Genomic DNA, 20,759 nt, shown 5'->3' with positions numbered 1-20,759 from the left:
AAAAACACAAGTCATCTAGGAGGCCCTGAAATGCTTCCTTTGGTGTGTTAACCTAAAACAATGAAGCAGCCAGTTATTTTTTTACTAGCAAAACGGGTTTACTTAGGAGCAGTGGAGAACTGAAATTTGGGATGTGCAACTGTAATGAAACATGTATAGATCTGGTTAAAAAAAAAAAAAAGAAAGAAAGAAGAGACTGTTATAGAGGAGAAGGGGAAGTTGGGAGTGACTGCTATAAACCTAAAGTCCATCAGAGAAAACTTCGAGTTCAACTCTAGTGGCTTCTCATTGGCTGAGTTGTGACAGTCTCTCATTGGCTTAACTTTTGCCAGGAAACCAGAAATCTTTCTTCTTCCTGATCAGGGTAGTGTCTCTCCCTACTGGAGATGCCAGGTATGTCTCTTCCTGTTGGTTTGTGCATGAGAAGTCTCTCTTCTGGTCCCCTCACCCCACTGTAGTGAGTTTCCTTTTATTAATTTTCACAGGAGATCGGTGCCATTTAGAGATAGGATGATGACCAGTCTTTGAAACAGGCTAGTGGTTAAGGAAAGATGGTGCTTTATCTAGAGCTTCCCTCACTAGTGGAAGAAGGGAGAAAGGGTGATGTTGAAGAGTTCTGCCCTACATCACAGGAAGGAAGGCTGAGAGGCAAGTATTTGAGCCAACTGCCTCTCTGAACAGAACTTTAGAAGGAGAGGAGTGGATATTGATCAGAAACTTCCAGTGTCTGCCACCTTGCCTCTTAAGCTTACTATAAATGTCAAATAAGACACTTAGCCTACAGTCTGGGGCTATATTACTTTTCTATTGTTGCTATAACAAATTACTACAAATTAAGTGTTTTAAAGGCTTTCCAGGTGGTGCTAGTGGTAAAGAACCTACCTGTCAATGCAGAAGGTGTAAGAAATACGTGTTCGATTCCTGAGTCGGGAAGATCCCCTGGAGGAGGGCATGGCAACCCACTCTAGTATTCTTGCCTGGAGAACCCATGGACAGAGGAGCCTGGCAGGCTATGGTCCATGGGGTCACAAAGAGTCGGACATGACTGAAGCGACTTAACACACACACACAGCCTAAAATCAAGCTGTCAGCAAGACTGTGTTTCTTTCTGAAGGCTGTAAAGACGAACTTGTTTTTTTGCCCTTACCAGCTTCCAGAAGCTGTCCATGCATCCCTTGACTCACGGCCAACGATGTTAGACCAAGTGTTTCTCACGTTGTCATTTCTCTAGTTCTCTCTCTCTCTCTCCTGCCTCCTTCTACTTATAAGAGCACTTGTGATGATATGGGTCTCACTTCGATAATCCAGAATAAACTCCATCTCAAGGTCAGTTAATGAGTAACCTTAATTCCCCTTTGCCATGTAACTGACATTCTCACGGGTCATGGGGATTAGGGCATGGACGTTTTGGGAGAGTGGGCATGATTCTGTATTCGTACTATTATGCTGGTACACAATAAAAGTCAATCAATGGTCCCTGTTTATTATCAGTACTCCTGATCTGTTCTTTCTCAAGTGTAAGGTTAGCTACTGGCCTTCATTCTTCAAATGCAGGACCAAAGCCTCAGCTCTGGTAGACTTTAGAAAGCCTACACTTGACGGACTCAGAAGGCAGGGATGTGGCCAGACCCCACCTGGAGGGTTGTATCTGGCCTAGGAGGTACATTGTAAGTGGATGTAAGTGGTCTGAAGTGCTGCAACCAGGGTGGTCAGGAACTTGAGGGAGAGAAAAATATGGGAAAGCTGGTAGGTAGAGAAGGAATTAGACTTCATGTATTACAAGCATGTCATGAATAAGAACATGCACTTTACACATGTAGAGCTGGGTTCCCATTCCAGCTCAGTCACTCACCAGCTGCCCAGCTTTGAACAAATGACTTCCCCTCTCTGATCTTCAGTTTTTCATCTATGAAAAGGAATAATAATAATATCTATGTCATGAAAGTGTTTGAAGTGGTCAGTGAGATAATGCGTGTGAAATGTATAGTATGTTGCCTGGTGCTAACTGTTATTATTATTAACTGATTCCATGGGGTAGAAAAATAACCAGTGAGTAGAAGCCACAGGGAAAATTTAGTTTCATCATAAAGGAGGAGCTTTGTAATATTCAAAGCTGTCCGGTGGCAAGACGGTGAGATGTGTGAAATCATAAGCTCCCCTTCACTGCACTGGTTCAGATTTTGACTGGACATCAGCCCGTGGATTGATAACAGAAAAGCCACCTGGATGCTTTCTAAAAAGTCCAGAGGTCTAAGACTCACGTGATGTGCTGAACTGGGATAGTCAGGGATAGGGCTTAGAGATCTGTGTTTTTGTTTTTTTTTAAATAGCACCCAGGAGCATTGATTGTCTGAGATGGGTGACAAAATGATGGCGTCCCTGAGTTCACATTGCCTTTTCCCTCCACTAGGGTCAAATTCTTCTCTCTGCTTTCCTTCTCCGGAGCTAGAATCGCATGTCCCGTAAGTTGCTAGTGCCTGGGCAGAGAGGGAAATATTTTTGTGTCCATCACTCTGCAGACATCCCTAGAGAGGATGTAGCCAAAGGACCCTAGGCTTAAATGCAGAGTACAACACAGGATTTCATTCTGCTGCAAGACCACCTGGTTCAAGCCCCAGCTCAACTGCTTCTGAACTTGTGCAAGCTTCAGAATCTCCATGTCTGAGATGGAATAACTCCTTCCCAGTAGAGGACGTCATAAAGAAATAAGTTAATAGATGTGCAAATATTTTGTAAACTATGCAAATGTTAGGTTGTTACTATTTTTAATTTATTTATTTTGGCTGCACGGGTCTTCATTGGTGCTGCTGGGCTTTCCTTAGCTGTGGCGAGCCGAGGGCCGCCCTGTAGTTGTGGCTCTCAGGCTCTAGAGTGCGGCTCAATAGTTGTGGCTGCTTGAGTTTAGTTGCTCTGTGGAATGTGGGATCCTCCTGGACCAGGGATCGAACCCATGTCCCTGGCCTTGGCAGGCAGATTCTTAACTGCTGGACTACCAGGGAAGGCCTTATTAAGTTATTATTAACTTATGTGTTTATAAGTTCAGTGGATAAAATGTTAGTTATTATTTATAATTCAAAAGAAGAATGAAAAGAGAAGAGCCTACAAGGAACATCCCCTTGGAAGAAAATCTGCGTGAGAGTACTTTGCAGTTATGGGCATGCAGAGGCAGATAAAGGCCGGGAATTTCTTTCTTGGGGCCCATGAGACCACTCTCGGGTTAACCTGAGCTACCCGGAAACCCCACCAATTTCGTCTCATCTGAAGAAGACCTTTGCTGCTGTTGCTGCCGTTCAGTCACTCAGTCATGTCTGACTCTTTGCGGCCCCATGAACTGTAGCCCACCAGGCTCCTCTGTCCATGGAATTCTCCAGGCAAGAATACTGGAGATGGTTGCCATTTCCTTCTCCAGATCTTCTTAAAGTGTTTCTTCAAGTCTAAGGGGCACACAAAAAAGCACATAGACTTTAAATCACCAGCTTAATTAATTTTTGTAAATTGAACACATACATGAAACTAGCCTCCAAATCAAAAAGGAAAGTAGAAAAAGAAAATTGGTAGCCTTAAGAAACCCTGCTGAGGCCACAGAATTTTGAACACAGTGACTTCAGAACTGACTGGGGCAAAATTCACATCCAGTGTTCTGGCCTCCCCTCCTTTTATATGGCTTCTAAATGTGGTTCTGGTCAGGACTTGTGTCTAGGGATTTTTCACCAGCAAGCCCTGTTCTTTGGGAGAGATCTGAGAAGATCCTTCACACTGAGGTGTCAGTTAGTACCTTTCCTTGGATTTCTGTGTTTCACCTGGTCTCCTGCAGGGAAATAAAGGGGCAGGTCCTTCTTGAGGAGGACTTTCAAGGCCTCTGGGAGCCAGGAGTGGGTAATTTTGAAGAGTGATGGAGAAACCTTAAAGAAATCCTAAAGCGTCACCCAAAAAAGCACAATGTGACCTTTCGATTCCCTGCCCTTGGAGACCTGATCTTTTACATGGTCATGATGGCGACTTGCCTTCTTGCTCATTCCTGACACCACGTTTCAAGATTGGCTGCCTGGAAAGAAAAGGCACACAGCCAGACCACTCTGTTCACAGAAGACTGCAAAGCAATGGTGAGGTGTGACCACAACGCCCAGAAAGTCTTAGCTACTGGATGCCTCACCCAGTTTCTACTGGTGCCTGAGTGCGATGCAGCTCATTAAGTTACTTAGTCAACATGTCAGCCACTCCCGTGTCTGGGGGACTGATTGGGAAGGCCCAGTGTGGGAAGCTTCTGGGGCCAAAGGAGGAACTTCCCAGGCCTCCGGGCCAAATCCAGAGCTCTGTTAATAAAGGGAGTGCCTTGAAGTCAGAGTCCCATTGGGAAAGGAATAAATGTCCAGGCTCTTTGGTTGAAGGATCACATTTTCAAGAATCCAGATTTAGGGATGTTGATCTTGGCATTGGAGTCCTGAGAAATGGAATATTTCCTGCCATATCAGTAAACAAGGATGTCACAGTCACTAGCAATTGCAGCCACCACTAATGGTAAGGCAGTGAACCCTGAGGAAACTCAGGAAAGAAAGAATGCCTGCTACCTAGCAGCCATCAGACTGTAGCCACTCCCTACTGTAAGCCCTGGAAAAACTCAGGATGTGAAAAATGCCAGAAACCAGCCCCAGATAGCTGAGGTGCATGTCAAAGGAATGATTTTACTGAGCCCAGACTCTCACATCTTCCCAAACATAGAAAAGCTCTTGTTGTTTAGTTGCTAAGTTGTGTTGGACTCTTTGTGATCCCGTGGACCGCAGCACACCAGGTTCCTCTGTCCCCCCGTAACTCCCAGAGTTTGCTTAAATTCATGTTTATTGAGTCAGTGATGCTATCTAACCATCTTATCCTCTTCCGCCCCCTTCTCCTCCTGCCCTCAATCTTTCCCAGCATCAGGGTCTTTTCTAATGAGTCAGCTCTTTGCGTCAGGTGGCCAAAGTATTGGAGTTTCAGCCTCAGTATCAGTCCTTCCAAAGGATAGTCAGTTCTTCCAATGAATATTCCAATGATTTCCTTTAGGATTGACTGGGTTGATCTCCTTGCTGTCCAAGGGACTCTGAAGAGTCTTCTCCAGCACCACAGTTCAAAAGCATCAATTTGAAAAATGCTAAATTTCTTAATTTGGGATATCTGGCTTCTTTTAACTAGTAGTAATCTTTCGATGTTCAGACTACCTGCCCTTTGTTGCAAAACTTCTGTACAAGCTGGCTCCTCCCTCGTCTTATCAGCAGTGCTCTCAGGGTTACTTGAGGTGCTGTCTCCCAGCCTTAAGTTCTAAAAATTCCCACCAAATAAAACATAACTCTCAACTGTGAGCTTCTGAATATTTTTTAAGTCCACAGTCCTCATGTATCTTCCTGTGTCCTCATCAGTTTTCCCTGAAGGCCTCATTAGCTGAGGTTCATGGCTCCACATTCCCAGAGAATGCTGGAAACAGTGAGGCCACCACGCTTGGGCAAGGCAACTGGATCAAAACCACCAGCAAGGAAGGGCCAGCCCTTGAGTGGTGCTGACCTGCCCTTCCTACCTCCCACTGGTTTTTCTAATGTATTTGTACTTTTGTTCTCTTTTCTCTCCTCCTCACAGATTTCTTAGTCTTTTAGAATACTACCATCTAGAATGCAGTATCACACAGAACCTGTGATTAGAACATATTTTTTTGTCTAGTCACCCATCCATTCATTCGTTTCTAAACATATATTGATTGAGTGTCTACTATATGCCAGGAACCACACTGAGTATGGGGAAGACAGAATCAAGTAAGTCAAGATCTTGCCTTAAAGAATTCTATTCTAGTGGGGGAAAAGACAAGTAAATTGTGATAAATACCTTGAGAGAGGTAAGCTGCAGGAAGAGCATCCAAAAAGCAAACCCAGGAGTCAACAAAGACTTCCTGAGGGAAGTCATAACTGAATTGAATTTTGAAGAGGAAATAAAGATTAGTCTACAAAGGCTGGGTCAGAGGGTGTGGGGAAGAGGGCACTTTAGCAGAAGAGACAGTTTGGCTCAAGGCAAACTAATTGGGGCCAGGTTCCCTGTGGCTCAAACCTGGAGCCCATGCCCCATGAATTGCCTCTTTTTATTGGACTAATATGAAGTTTTCAAATTTATTTTCGTATTGTTCAGTGAACCAGTGCCAGAGGGAGTGGCATTTACTTCAGAATCAACACGCCTCTGGGGATTGGGCTGGCCAGCATGTTCCTAGGCCATGGCTCAATCTTTATTTTTAGAAGGAGTTCCCAGTTTGGGAAGATCAAACACCTCCACCCTAGTCTGTCACTTGGGCCTGGAGATTCACTGTTCCTTGGTGTCTTATTTCTGTTTTGGGTGATGAACCTTTCTGGAGATGGGTGACTCCATGGGGTCGAGGCTGACTCAAGTCTCTACCCTGGGGAGGACCTCACGAAAGTCCAGAGGTTTTATACTTCAGGGTGCTCTCCTGATGCTCCTCCAGAGGTGGTCCAGGCCAATTCACAGTATGGAACTTACAGCCCTGGGAACTTCCTAAGCTCCCACCCACTTGGGCCTCCTTCTGGTACTTTCTTTTTGTAAAAAAGCACAAATACCATTTGTTGCTATAGCAATGTACTAAAACTCACTGGTAGCTAAGCTATCTGAGTGGTCATTTTGTACCATTTTAGGCATTTAAGACAAGGAAAGGAAGCTAAAATAGAATGTTGATTTTGCATTAAATACTGTTGGTGCTTTCATAAGTACCATCTATTTTCTTCGGCTCCAAAATCACAGTGGACGGTGACTGCTGCCATGAAATTAAAAGACATTTGCTCCTTGCAAGAAAAACTATGACAAACCTGGACAGTGTATTAAAAAGCAGAGACATCACTTTGCCCACAAAGGTCTATATAGTCAAAGCTATGGTTTTTTCAGCAGTCATGTTTCATTGGAAGGACTGATGTTGAAGCTGAAACTCCAATACTTTGGCCACATGATGCAAAGAACTGACTCACTGGAAAAGACCCTGATGCTGGGAAAGATTGAGGGCAGGAAGAGAAGGGGACGACAGAGGATGAGATGGTTGGATGGCATCATCGACTTGATGGACATGGGTTTGGGTGGACTCCAGGAGTTGGTGATGGACAGGGAGGCCTGGCCTGCTGCTGTTCACGGGGTCACAAAGAGTTGGACACGACTGAGCGACTGAACTGAACTGAACTGAACTGTACAGATGTGAGAGTTGGATCATAAAGAAGGCTGAGCACCAAAGAACTGATGCTGTCAAACTGTGGTGTTGGAGAAGATTCTTGAGAGTCCCTTGGACAGCAAGGAGATCAAACCAGTCAATCCTAAAGGAAATCAACCCTGAATACTCTCTGGAAGGACTAATGCTAAAGCTGAAGCTCCAATGCTTTGGCTGCCTGATGTGAAGAGCTGGTTCATTGGAAAAGACCCTGATGCTGGGAAAGAGTTTAAGGCAGAAGAAGAAGGGGACAACAGAGGATGAAATGGTGTGGCATCATCGACTTGATGGACATGGGTTTGGGTGGACTCCGGGAGTTGGTGATGGACAGGGAGTCCTGGCGTGCTGCTGTTCATGGGGTCGCAGAGAATCAGACACGACTGAGCGACTGAATAACAACAAAAAATCTTACTGAAGGTTCTATAATGACCCAGTGAGTTGAATGTTATTGTTCTAGAGATGAAATGAATGCCTTGTCCCAGCCATAACTGGAAAAGGTAGATTTTAACCAAGAATCTGATGACCATGTAATTATGAATTTGCATTCTGCCAAGGTCCCTTCTGTCAGCTGCTAATCAGAGCTAGTGTTTTTGACTTTTGGTTCTCAGCAGAATAAGTGTCATTTTATTTATTCCTTCATGGGTTTTTCTCCTTCATGGTTTTTTCTCCTAGTACTTCTTTTTTTTTAATTAAAAATTTTTTTTAATTTATTTTTTATTGGAGCGTAAGTGCTTTGCAGTATTGTGTTGGTTTAGGCTGTACACCAAAGTGAATCAGCTGTAGGTGTACATATATCCCCTCCCTCTTGAGCCTCTCTGCCACCCCACCCCCTACCCATCCTAGCCCTCTAGGTTATCACAGAGCACCAAGTTGAATTCCCTGTTCTATACGGCTGCTTCCCATTAGTTATTTGTTTTACATATGGTAGTGTGTATGTGTGTGTGTGTGTATAAATTTATGTGTGTGTGTGCTTAGTCCGTCAGTCATGTCTGGCTCTTTGCGACCCCATGGACTGCAGCCCACCAGGCTTCTCTGTCCATGGGGATTCTCCAGGCAAGAATACTGGAGTGGGTTGCCTCTGCTGTTCTCTCAATTCATCCCACTCTCCCCTTCCCCTCACTGTGTCCTCAAGTCCATTCTCTGTGTCTGCATCTCTATTCCTGCCTTGCAAATAGGTTCATCTATACCAGTTTTCAAGAGTCTATGTATATGCATTCATATACAATATTTGTTTTTCTCTTTCTGACTTACTTCATTCTGTATAACAGTCTCTAGATTCATCCACATCACTATAACTGACTCAAATTAGCTCCTTTTTCTGGCTAGGTAATATTCCGTTGTGTATATATCTCCTATTACTTCCTGTGTGAGATCATCTGAAGTCCCAACTGACACTATTTGCCATTTATGTCATTACCCAGTTTGGGCCCCTTGGCTTGGAAAGTGAATTTTTAAAAAAAATTCATTTTTTGTTTATCTTGAATGTTTTTGTGAGTGCCTCCTGTCCAAATCCACAGGATTTGAGTGTGTATGAGATGTGTGACCTTTCAGTGATTCAATGGTGAATTCACCTATTGGACTATATTCCCACGACATTGATCTGCCTCTTTCAGAAGTCTAGACTAAGAATTGGTCAGACATGAGAGGGTATTAAGATGATTCCTGTGTCTGAATCACTGAATTTGACCCCAAACTCAATGTTAGTAGCTCTAGAAAACCATGCTTACGTAGCAGAGACAGGAAAGGAGAAAATGGAGGTAAAGACGTTAAGCAATGGTTGTTGTTATCACTGGTTTGTCTCTTATCTGTAAGCCACCCATAAGGTCTAAGCTCATCAGTCCTGAATAGAATAGAATGGAGGCTGCCTCTCTGGAACTGAAGGCTATTAATTACCACCTTGCACCCCAAGAGAATTAGAGAATCACAGAATTTTAGAATGATAAAGAATTTCTAATACAACCCTCTTACTTTACAAATTGAGAGCCTGGGACCTAAAATATAAAAATCTGCCAAAATTGATACCTAAACCCCACTGGTATTCCATTTTAAGAGTGTATTTTTATCATTTCATAGCGCTTTACTCTTCTGTCTGCTGATTATGGTCAAGTAAATTTACATCCATCTGATACTATTTCTGACACAACCAGTTAGTAGCACCCTGGAGTTAGAACCCAGACCTCCTGACTTCCCATCTCTTGTTGTCTACTAGGTCCCATCCCATCATGATTTGGGATAATTGTAAGCTGTGCTCCTTATCCAGACCCTCTGATAGTCAAGAAGAAGCTTAAGATGTATCATTTGTGAAGTCTGGTGTTCACTGGCAAGGATTTTCCAGCTAGTATGTGATCTAGGAAATGGACACAGTGACCAGGGACTGAAGGAGATTTGGAGGCTGTGAACCTCTAGGTTTCGTTTATTCTCAGGATCAATGAGGACACAGCATCTGTCAGAGAGATTCTGACTTCTTGGTTAGTGAGCATCCTTGACATGGTTAAACCCAGTCTTACAGGATCTAGAATGGGTGAAGGGAGTGGTTGTTGGAAAGTCCCAACTGTTTAAGAGTTCCAGTACCTTTCCCTATGGGGTGGTGTTCTTTAGGGAGTCAGGGAATTCCCAGATGTGGGACAATCACAACTATAACCACTGTTTTGTGGTGTTCAGAGCTGACAGCACTGCTATTTCCGGCATTTTTCTCCAAAGACCTTGGCCACCTTGGGGGAAAGCCCCCTCAGCAAACACTGTTTCTGTTCTTGAGGGTCTAATCTAGTGTCTCCCATTAGGGCAGTTTCTGGACACTATCTTTTCTGCGCCTTTGAGGTCTTTGATTTGGGCAGCAGAGTGTGGGAGGGGTGATGTTCATGGCAGATCTCACATCCTCCAGATGAAAACACACCAGTTGCTTTTAGGTTCCCTGGGGAACATTCTATTGTCACCTCATTGAACCAGCGTAGGAGGAAAAAGAGAATTCAGTGCTAGTTAAGTTGACACAGAAGCGTGCAGGCAGGAAATCTGTATCCAACACCACATCTAATGAGCCTATCCTTAGAGGCTCTTGGCAGAGCGAGGAAAAACAAACGCAAATGAAAAACAGGTTCTGAGAACTGTTTAAAACTTAGTACCAGCCCCATTACACACTCCCTTTGGATTCACAGAGGATGTTCTGTACATTAAGCTGAGCTTGCCTTTGAAACAGAACTCACGTGGATTTGCATGAGAACAGGCCAGCAACTGACTGCAAAATTAACAGCTGTTTAAATAGTTCAGTGGAGGAGCTAAGGCAGAAGAAAGTTATAGGCTCATTGTTCAAGTCTGGACTATCCAAGGAGCTCTCCCATCACATGGCCTTACTTTGTTGGGCGATGGAGAGAGATCTGGTGGAACTGGCTTATGGAACATTCCAGTAGTCTGTTAAAGAATTGCATTGCTAAATCTTCCATCCAGAAGGTACTCAAGTAGAAATAGAGGTGATGAACAGTTTGGAGAGAGCATCAGGCTTGATGGATTTGGTAGAACCAAGCCATCACAGTTGGGCTTTCAGAGTCCTTATTGCTTGGTTCCCTCTACATAGCCACAAGTTGTAGGAATGGAGTGTTACTATAAGGATAAGTGTGCACACTTGGATTAACTTACTGTGTTTATCCAACAGACTTACCCAGATCAGGCCTTGCCCTTCCTGTTCATTGCCAGGGTAGCAAATCTGCAGGCTGCTGTGACCTCAAGCCTTCCTCCTGGGTCCAACTCACATTTCTCTAGAATTCATTTCTCTTGAAGCTGGGCCAGTCATTGAAATCCACCATATTCACGATGATAATGGGATGTAGCATTACTGCCTTGACTTTTGTTTGAATCTGTGCCTGTGCTAAAAACCAACATGTGGACATCAGAATTGGCATCTGGTGGGAGCTTCAGGTGCTAGTTTGGACAAATACATGCCTAAATTGTGTATATTTCATTTATTTTGCTAAACTCTGGACAAATTGCATTCTTAATTTAGGAGACCCCCTCATTCCTCCAGGTTTCTGGTCAAATGCCCTTTATCACAGAAGCTCTTCTTTCCTGACCAGCTGATGCAAAATAGCTCTGTCGTCTTTCTGCGTGTCACCCCCTTCCTAGCATATCTCCACTTGAAATATATTTATTCATTCATTTGTTCCCCACTAAAATGTACATCCTCCAAGAGCAAGGGCTTTGTCTCTTTTGTCTATTGTGTTATTTTAGCACCTGTAACAGCATGGGGCCTATAATATATGCCCGATAGGAACTTGTGGAATAAATGCAGAATGGTGAGAGGGTTGCTAGGTCGTATGCTGCCAGCTACTGTAGAAGGACCTGGTTCCCAGGAGGAAGCACAGCGCCCTGTGTAGCTGCTTTCCGGTTCATAGTTTCTTTGAACAAACATTTATCAAGTGCTTGGGGCCAGGTGTTAAAGAACACAGTCCTGCTCTCAGGGTTCAAAGAGTGGTGGAGGATGTAGACGTTTAAATTAAATCCATCCTTTAAGATCCAGCTCTGGTGTCAGTCCCTCCTGGGAACCTTTCTTGAACTCTCTTCTTCTTCCCCAAAGTTAGGTTAGGCACCGTTCTTACCAGGCCCCATAGCATCCCGTATAGGATCTCATCACGGCCCATATGTCAGGAGACCAGTACCAGACCTCCTGCTCTGTGTTCTGCCTACAAGCTCCTTAAGGGCAAGCATTATACCTCACTCATTCCTGACTGTTGTGTCTGACACTCAGAATCCTCAGTAAATACCAGGTATCCTTGTTATCACTGCTGTTACTGGGTACATTCAGTAACCAGCATCCACATAGCTGTGGATGTGTGTAAACTCATATGGAAAACTATCTGTTCCAGGGATATAATGTACACCATGATAAATATAACAACACTGCTGTATGTTATATATGAAAGTTGTTGAGAGTAAATCCTAAAGGTTGTCATCACAAGGAAAAGTTTGTTTTCTATTTCTTTAATTTTGTACATATATATGAGATGATGGATGTTTTCTAAACTTACTGTGATACTCACTTCACATTATATGTAAATCAAATCATTATGCTGCTTACCTTAAACTTATACAATGCTGTGTGTCATTTATATCTCAGTAAAACTAGAAGGAAAAAAACCTTACAACTATAGGAAGGAATAAAGATGATTGTTGTTATTCAGCGGCTAAGTCGTGTCCTGCTCTTTGCTACCCCATGGACTGGAGTATGCCAGGCCTTCCTGTCCCTTACTATCTCCCTGAGTTTGCCCAAGTTCTTGTCCATTGAATCGGTGATGCTATCCAACCTAAAGATGATTAGAAATGGTAAATACAAAACAAAAACAAAGCAATACATCTGTTCCTCTGAGGATATATAAGGCTTAGAAGCAGTTCTGTATTGTGCTGTGCCATATTGATTAATGTTATGTTCTATAATATTCTCCATTTCGAGCTCTCTTTGTGTTCTGGGGGATGTAGGGATCACTTAGACTTCTCAAGGATTTTCACAAAAAGTTCTTAGGGGACTCACTGCATCCCCAGAGGCAAGACAAGACCCTGATGCACTTTAACAATGATTTTCTACACACAGATGTTAGAAGCTTCTCTGAGCCTGGAGCACATGTTTAATTCCAAGAAGGCAAGTCACAGGCATCCTCTCAATAAATACTTGTGGGTTCATGACATTTTGATGCTGCCACTTTGATGTGGCTGTTTTGATTCTGGGCTTCAGGGATGTTTTGCCATGGCTTAAAAGACAAATCGCTAAACAAACAGAGATTTTGTGCGACTCAGAAGGGTGGCCAAGAGGCATCCAACCACACTGCTTGATGGGGTGTGGACGTTAACCTAATATTTGTGTGTTTTTACTTGGATGTGGCTGTCTTGATGCCTGACACTTTCATTACATCGTATGGATCTTGCCAGAATGTCTGGTTTAAATACTTGATAGTCTCACTGAAATACCAACCATGATTCTAATTTCAGTGGCAGGAGGGCTTCAAATGAAACAGAAGGCAGGGATTATGCTCTTGAGGCGCTCATAGAGTATTTCGCCAAGGGCTGGCTAACGAATGCATTCACCATTTTAGAACACGTACGGCCGCCATTCTTTATTGGCAGTTTCCTGGTTTACAGCTTCAGATTATTGGCTGGAGAAGTGTTTAAAAATATGAAAAGATCCTAATGCAAACATGGAAATATGGTCCATCCATGTTAAAAAGATCGTTTTGATCATTTTCCCTGCTGTGCTGTAAAAAAGAACTTTTCCGTCTGTTTTATTTCGTGATGGGAGGAAATGGTCTTCACTGCTTGCCGGTCAGACAGCCCTTGTCTGCTTGCAGTGAACTTCCTGCCCTGTTTTCTTTAGACTGCCTGAATGATCATTAACATACACACATGCCAGATAGTTGGGGGGTGCCCCCAAACTAACTAGATGAGTAGAAAATTAGGCCACTGTAGGAAGACTAAGTTGCTTTTATTTTGACTAATGTTTTCATCTGAGTGTTCTACCAGACCTTGCTACATTATTCCTAATTTTAAAATATTTTAGAAGCAAGTACATTAAGCAGCTTTTTAAGAAAGAGTAAGTCATTGTATTGGGTCCCTGGTCTTGACTTTGAAAGTCCAGAAGCTAAGCTTGGTGTCTTGAAAGAAAGAAAGAGAAGTTGCTCAGTCGTGTCCAACTCTTTGCAATCCATGGACTGTAGCCTACCAGGCTCCTCCCTTCATGGGATTTTCCAGGCAAGAGTACTGGAGTGGGTTGCCATTTCTTTCTCCAAAGATTGTTTCTGCCCAGTTTTGAACCGGGGACTTTTCACATGTTAGGCAAACGTGATAACCACTACACTATGGAAACCATATGGCTATATGTCCCTAATGGTGTCTTGAATGGTGGTGCAACTGGATGGGTCCCCTAAGTTAAATGTCACACATGTCATGAAAATTCCCTGGAGAAAGGAACCATGTGTGCTGGCTGCCTAACATCATGTTTAACTTCCACAAGGTAGGCCTCGAGCTTTTCTTTCCTTTTCCTTTTTTTTAGAAAATATTTATTTATTTATGGATATGGCAGGTGTTAGTTATGGCACGAGGACTCTTCCTTGCAGCCACACAGGCTTCTCTCCAGTTGTGGTCTGCAGGCTCCAGAGTGCCTGGGTTCTGTAGTTCGCAGCACACAGGCTCTCTAGTTGAGACCCTGGGCTCAGCAGTTTCTGTATGTGGACTTGGTTGCCTCACAGCACGTGGGATCCCGACCAGGGATCAAACCCATCCACCCTGCACTGGAAGGCAGATTATTAATCACTGAACCACCAGGGAAGTCCCAAGCCCTTCTTTCTATAAACCACACAGCTAGCAAGTGATAAAGTCATGATTTGAACCCAGGTTCTCTGATTCCAAAATCCACACCGTTTCCAGTATAACCAGTGATTTCAAACTACTGGTCTGCAGGTTGGTGTTGACTCCAAAGGAATGTCTCTCCAGTCTGTGGTGGGAATATCAGGGTAAGGCTGACACCTGTCTATCTTGAAGAAAAGCATGTGTGCTAAGGTGATTCAATCCCGTCCAGCTCTTTGCAACCCTGTGGACCACAGGCCACCAGGCTCCTCTGCCCATGGGATTCTCCAGGCAAGAATACTGGAGTGGGTTGCCATGCCCTCCTCCAGGGGATCTTCCCAACCCAGGGATCAAACCGGTATCTCTTAGGGTCTACCTGCATTGGCAGGCACGTTCTTTACCACTAACGCCACCTGGAAATAGTTGTTTATTCAGAGACTGTGACTTGTCTTTCAAGGTGTTAAAGACCTTTTTTTTGTTTGTCACATGATGGTAGTTGTAAATGACAGAAATGTCCTAAGATGTCAAAGTAAAAAAAATCAGCCTCCCTGTGTTGGTCCCCAAGCTTAAACTTGAGATGTTACTGGCCCAGGAAGTGACACAGCTGGAAAAAAAGAGACATCTACTCATTGTCCTGGCAGGGGCTCTGATGGCTGACTTAGCAGAACTTGGGTTCACGTGGGGTTTTTCTGGAAGAGGACTGGAGTGCACCTGCAGTTGGAGGCAACCACAGGCTGCTTAGAGAGATGCCCCTTTGACCCTGAGGAGCATGACTTTTGGGTGGCTCGGAGGAGTCCCGATAATGCAAGTGACCTTTTAAAAACCACAATGGAATCAAATTTTTTTTTTAACTAGAAAAATCATCTTTTCCAAAAGAGAGGTAGAACTTGGACTACTAGCATGTCTGAGTTTTCTGTGTCCAGGATGGGGAAGACTGGAGCTCAGAGGCATTTAATTTAGCAGTGAATCAGGCTGTTACTTTTCTGACCTTAGATTATTAAAAAGTCATCATTTTGCTCTTGATACAAGAATGAAAGGGCTCAGATTTTGAAGCCAGACATATCTGGGCAAATTACTTTATGTAAAATGGGACAGGGACACTTGCCTTGGAGAGTTACCATGGGACTCTTGGAAGAACCTTCCACTGCCTTTCCTGCGATGATTCAAGATAATAGGGATAAAAACACTTAGCTCGTTGGCATTTGGTGTGTCTTGGTGTCCTGCTTACAGGTGAACAGTCGTTCAGGGCACCCTGAGTTTCTTTGACTTTTAATTCCCTGCCAGTGATTCCAGAATCCCAGCTGTGCCCGGGGAGGCTGTTTTGCCTCCTACATCCTGAGCCCCTCAAACTACAGAGGGGCTGTGCCCGGCAGACTGTAACCACTGCCTTCACTTCTGTTTCAGTGCCAACAACATGCCCAAGCAGGTGGAAGTACGGATGCACGACAGCCACCTGAGCGCGGAGGAGCCGAAGCCGCGGCATCTGGGGCTGCGCTTGTGCGACAAGCTGGGGAAGAATCTCCTGCTCACCCTGACCGTGTTCGGTAGGAGACAGGTGGCCCCACCCGCCCCTCCGCCCTGGGTCTCTCCTGGCTCTGTGTGGAAGCTGGTTCTGGCAGCGGGCACTCTCACCCAGAAAGCAAGCCACACGTGCTGCCTAACCTCACCTTTGCCCTGACACAGCCGCCTCAGTGAGACTCTTTTCCCTTTCACCCTCCCCAGCCATGTTTTCCTCCTTGGGGTCCTAGTGGATCTCAGATTCCAGTGAGCACGACCAGTTTCTGTGGGTATATGAGCATGCAGTTTCCCGGGTCCTACTCCCAGAGACTGTGCTGTGGGCCATTTGCATGAGACCTTGGAATCTGCATCTTAAACCGCCTGTGCATGTGTGTGTGTGTGTGTGTGTGTGTGTGTGTGTGCACGCGCACGCGCTCAGTCCCTTCACTTGTGTCCAACCCTTTGTGACCCTATGGACTGTAGCCCGCCAGGCTCCTCTGTCCATGGGATTTTCCAGGCAAGAATACCGGAGTGGGTTGCCATGCCCTCCTCCAGGGGATCTTCCCAACCCATGGATCCAACTCACATGTCCTATATCTTCTGCGTGGCAGGTGGATTCTTTACCACTAAGCCACCGGGGAAGCCCCTTAAACCTTCTAGGTGATTCCAAAGCAGATGGTCAGTATACCACATTTAGAGAAGTACCTGCATCCTGATGAAGACAACAGTTGCCAAAACCTCACCAACAGGAGTCCAAGGATTCACCTTCTCCATGCCCCTCATTAACTTAGATTCAGTTAGCACAGTAGCTAACAAGGTCCGTGTGGAAGAAGCTTGTCCTGAAGCTTTGACCTGCTCCAACTCCACCTCAAAAGCCTTGCTCCTGTGCTTCAGGTCTCAGCCAGGCGCTGGTTGTCCTTTTGTGTGACCACTGATATAGACTTGGCCTTGGGTTTTCAACCAGGATTTATTGAAAATAGGGGAAATTGCAGTTTCTTGTACTGAAACCACATCACTTCACGCCTTCTCCTTTGAGTCAGTCATCTTGGATGTCAGTGGACGACAGTCAGGAGTGGACATTTGCCCCAGCTCAGTTCACTTAATAGAAGAAAACCACAGGCATGATAGGGTTTTCCAAGGGTTACCCTCCACAGAAGGGATGAAATTTCATTCACCTTAAGTTTTGAAAAAGTGTGCTCTTCACTTGTGGAAGAAAATAATATCCGATTTCTGGCCGTGTTACTTACTCTCTTTGCATCTCGGGAGTTAACCCCATAGCCACATACCTAGGACCCCCCTGCCTCCCTCCCCGACTCTCGTCATGCTTATGACCCCATTTGTGGTTTCCACAAGGGTGGCTTATGTTAGCCACCAGTTTGGAGCGATCCAAGGTTTTGTTGTGGAATCCTTGAGTATGCAAAGCGAAAGACTCCTGGCAGCAACTCTGCCCGAAGTTTCCTCCCAAATCTTATATTTTTAGACACCCTCCTTGACCTCCCGTCTAAGATCAGCACGTCTCAAGATTATGTATCAGGACATAGAAGTCAAAGACAAAGCTCCTTGAGGATGAGCCATGGGGAAATGACTGGAAGTCAAAGAAAATAGTAGAAAAAAAATAACTAACCCCAGTATGGTCGCTTAAATGTTCCTTTTGTCTGATATTCAGTTAAAAAGATGAGAAATATATTAGACACCATGGCATGTCACCAGGCTAGACTTGGAAAAGAAGCATATCTGATGTTGTGGGTTATTTCTACTGACAATCCCTGACTCTGCAAATGGATGATATCCTAAAGAAATTGGGATCAAGTTGCCAGGTTATATTTCCCACAAAGCCTTCAGAAGGCTTTTCTTGACTTTTCCAGTGCAGCCTTTTAGAAGAGTTGGAGATAGAAAATATTTTCTCACAAGTCAACAAAATTAGCTTCACTTTTCTAATGGTATTTTTGTTATGTGTTAGTCATCATCTGATAATAGAGAGGTACGAGAAAAGTCAATATTATTGAACGATATCCCTAGAGCTATTCATTTGATGAGGGCAAAAAATAGATTCTTATTTTTTCTCCTTTCTTATAGGTGTCATCCTGGGGGCTGTATGTGGAGGACTTCTTCGCTTGGCATCTCCTATCCACCCAGATGTGGTTATGTTAATAGCCTTTCCAGGGGATATACTCATGAGGATGCTGAAAATGCTCATTCTCCCTCTCATCATCTCCAGTTTAATCACAGGTAAGACCACTTCTCTGGCACTGGGTCGAAGTGGGTCATACTCCTGCTCCTGCTTTTGGACTGACCATAAAATCTCAATTTGGTTGAATCAATGAATCAGATCATCATCTGTGTCATTTCACTTCAGAGTCTTGGTTTTCCTATCTCCAAAACTGAAATAAGCAACCCTAAAAAAAAGAGTTTGCCATCTATTGGTTGGTCCATCTGTCTGTGTAGCAACAAAAGATAAAAAGGAAATAACCATATGTTAAAAGTGATCATCTCTAGAGATTTTAATTTTTAATGTACACTTTTCCCATTTTCTATACTGTACTTGTTCAGAAACTGACAAATAAAGATAACGCATAGAAAAGGAAGTTTTTTCTTTAATATTTAATTGGGTGTAGAGGGAAGTGGTTATTAAAGATTAATGAAATACTAGATAAGAAACTCTTGGAGTGTTTCAGAAGAAAGATACCCTTAATGTATAGTTCATGTCTACTTGTTTTTTGGCTCAAAGAGTTGTTTCATTTGAAAGGATCTTTTTTTTCCCCTCCCTGGGCTTATACAGGTAGTTTCCTCCTTACCAAATATTACTCAAATGTTTTTGAAATTGTTGCATTTTAGAGACTAAGCTCTGGGTTAGGGATGAAGAACTGGGTTTTGGTTTGTATCTGGGGCACCAACAGGCTGGGCGACCTTGAGAAATGTGTTGAAGACCATCTACCTTATGAATGTAGTGAAGCTCCGGTAACTCCAAGAGATTCAGCTGTTACAGTTTCATAGCTGGTTGACCAATGAATCCAGTAAGGGAAAGAGCTGACACTCAGTGTCAGGAAGGTCTTAGCATTCAGCCTCAGATTGAGTAAAGCTGTGTTTTACTTTAAATGCTCCTTTTGAAACCAGAGAAATTTGTTTTCCATGCCTGTTTAATAGATTGTACATTAGCCAACCCAGTAAGGAAGTCTCATTTCCATTAGTCAGAGTTAGACTTCAGATTGTAAGGACAAATAGGTCATATATGGGTCAGCCTCATTCAGAAAAGTTAATGTCAATCATAGCTTCCTCCCCCATGGCAAAAAAGACTGATCCCCAGTAAAAGTTGCATGTCTCAGTCTAGTAAAAGCAGGAACTGAAACCAGGAAGTAGAAAAACTGAAGAAACTACTGGAAAAAAACCCAGTGAAGGCTGGAGTTTTTGTGACTTGCTTGGAATTTCTGCTAACCATCACAGAAGCTTCTGAGATACAGATGAAGCTTCCACCCATGCTGGGTGTTTTGTGCATGTGTTCTCACATCCCTGCACAAGGTCAGAAAACGTGGTCTCCATCAGGAGTGATAGGGCTGTGCTAGAACCATTTCCACTTTCCCAGACTTTGGATTTTGTGACCCGTAATGAAAAGAGATTTTGAATACATAGGGCTACCAACCTTTTGTTTCCCTAAGTGAGGACCTTCAAACAAACAAACAAGAAAACCTAACATGTACCAGCATCACCACTTCATAAGGAAAGGATTTCTTAATACCTAAGAAGTGGGAAGGACATAATCTCAGAATCAAAAATTGAATAGAGCATTCAACTTTCACTATCACAGGCTGAAAAAAAATGTTGTCACCAATCAGTTTATAAACCCTGGACCAGATGTTCTCCAACTCTTCCCAGTTCCCTGTGTGCGTGTGATCAGGTCGCACAGTCATGTCTGACTCTTGTGACCCCCGTGGACTGCAGCCCACCATGCTCCTCTGTCCATGGAATTTTCCAGGCAAGAATACTGGAGTGGGTTTGGATAGAATTGTGTCTCTTGTGTCTCCTGCATTGGCAGGCAGATTCTTTACTGCTAGCACCACCCTCTAGAGTCTCAAAAATATCCTTGGAAAATTGAATCATAAACTGTGGCAATGACCAAATATTCAGTTGAAGGAGGTTTAGTTAACCATTAATACATTTGAGTAATACAAAGGCAAGGGTTGGTTATAGATACGCGTGCCAAGTAGCTTCAGTCGTGTCCAACTGTTTGCGACCCCATGGACTGTAGGCCATCAGGCTCCTCTGTCCATGGGGATTCTCCAGGCAAGAATACTGGAGTGGGTTGCCATTTTCTCTGCCAGGGAATCTTCCCAACCTTGGTATCAAACCCAGGTCCCCTGCACTGCAGATGAATTCTTTACCACTGACCACCTGGGGAAACTATGGGTATGCAGACAGGGACAAGTAATAGGAAGATAATGGAACTTCTGGATTTCTTTTTCTATCCAGGGTTGTCAGGCCTGGATGCTAAAGCCAGCGGCCGCTTAGGCACAAGAGCTATGGTGTACTACATGTCCACGACCATCATTGCCGCGGTGTTGGGGGTCATCCTTGTCCTGGCCATCCACCCAGGGAACCCCAAACTCAAGAAGCAACTGGGGCCTGGGAAGAAGAACGATGAAGTGTCCAGCTTAGATGCCTTTTTGGACCTTATTCGGAATCTCTTCCCTGAAAACCTTGTTCAAGCCTGTTTTCAGCAGGTAACCCA

The 20,759-nt window shown here is 44.0% G+C and overlaps 1 protein-coding gene across 3 annotated transcripts in view; it reads left to right on the top strand.

Annotated features, from left to right (window-relative positions):
- The window catches only part of SLC1A2 (solute carrier family 1 member 2), a 160,280-nt gene that overhangs the window by 82,547 nt on the left and 56,974 nt on the right, over positions 1–20,759 (top strand). For all 3 annotated transcript variants that reach the window (XM_043909274.1, XM_043909282.1, XM_043909264.1), the window contains exons 2-4: positions 15,944–16,083; positions 18,113–18,265; positions 20,501–20,751. In XM_043909274.1, the coding sequence (XP_043765209.1) occupies positions 15,944–16,083; positions 18,113–18,265; positions 20,501–20,751 (544 nt within the window). The remainder of the gene's footprint in view (positions 1–15,943; positions 16,084–18,112; positions 18,266–20,500; positions 20,752–20,759) is intronic.

This window comes from Cervus elaphus, chromosome 1 (genome assembly GCF_910594005.1).
Source record: "Cervus elaphus chromosome 1, mCerEla1.1, whole genome shotgun sequence".
NCBI lineage: Eukaryota > Metazoa > Chordata > Mammalia > Artiodactyla > Cervidae > Cervus > Cervus elaphus.
Note: the sequence above shows the minus strand (reverse complement) of the source record. Positions and strands in the feature narration are given on the sequence as shown.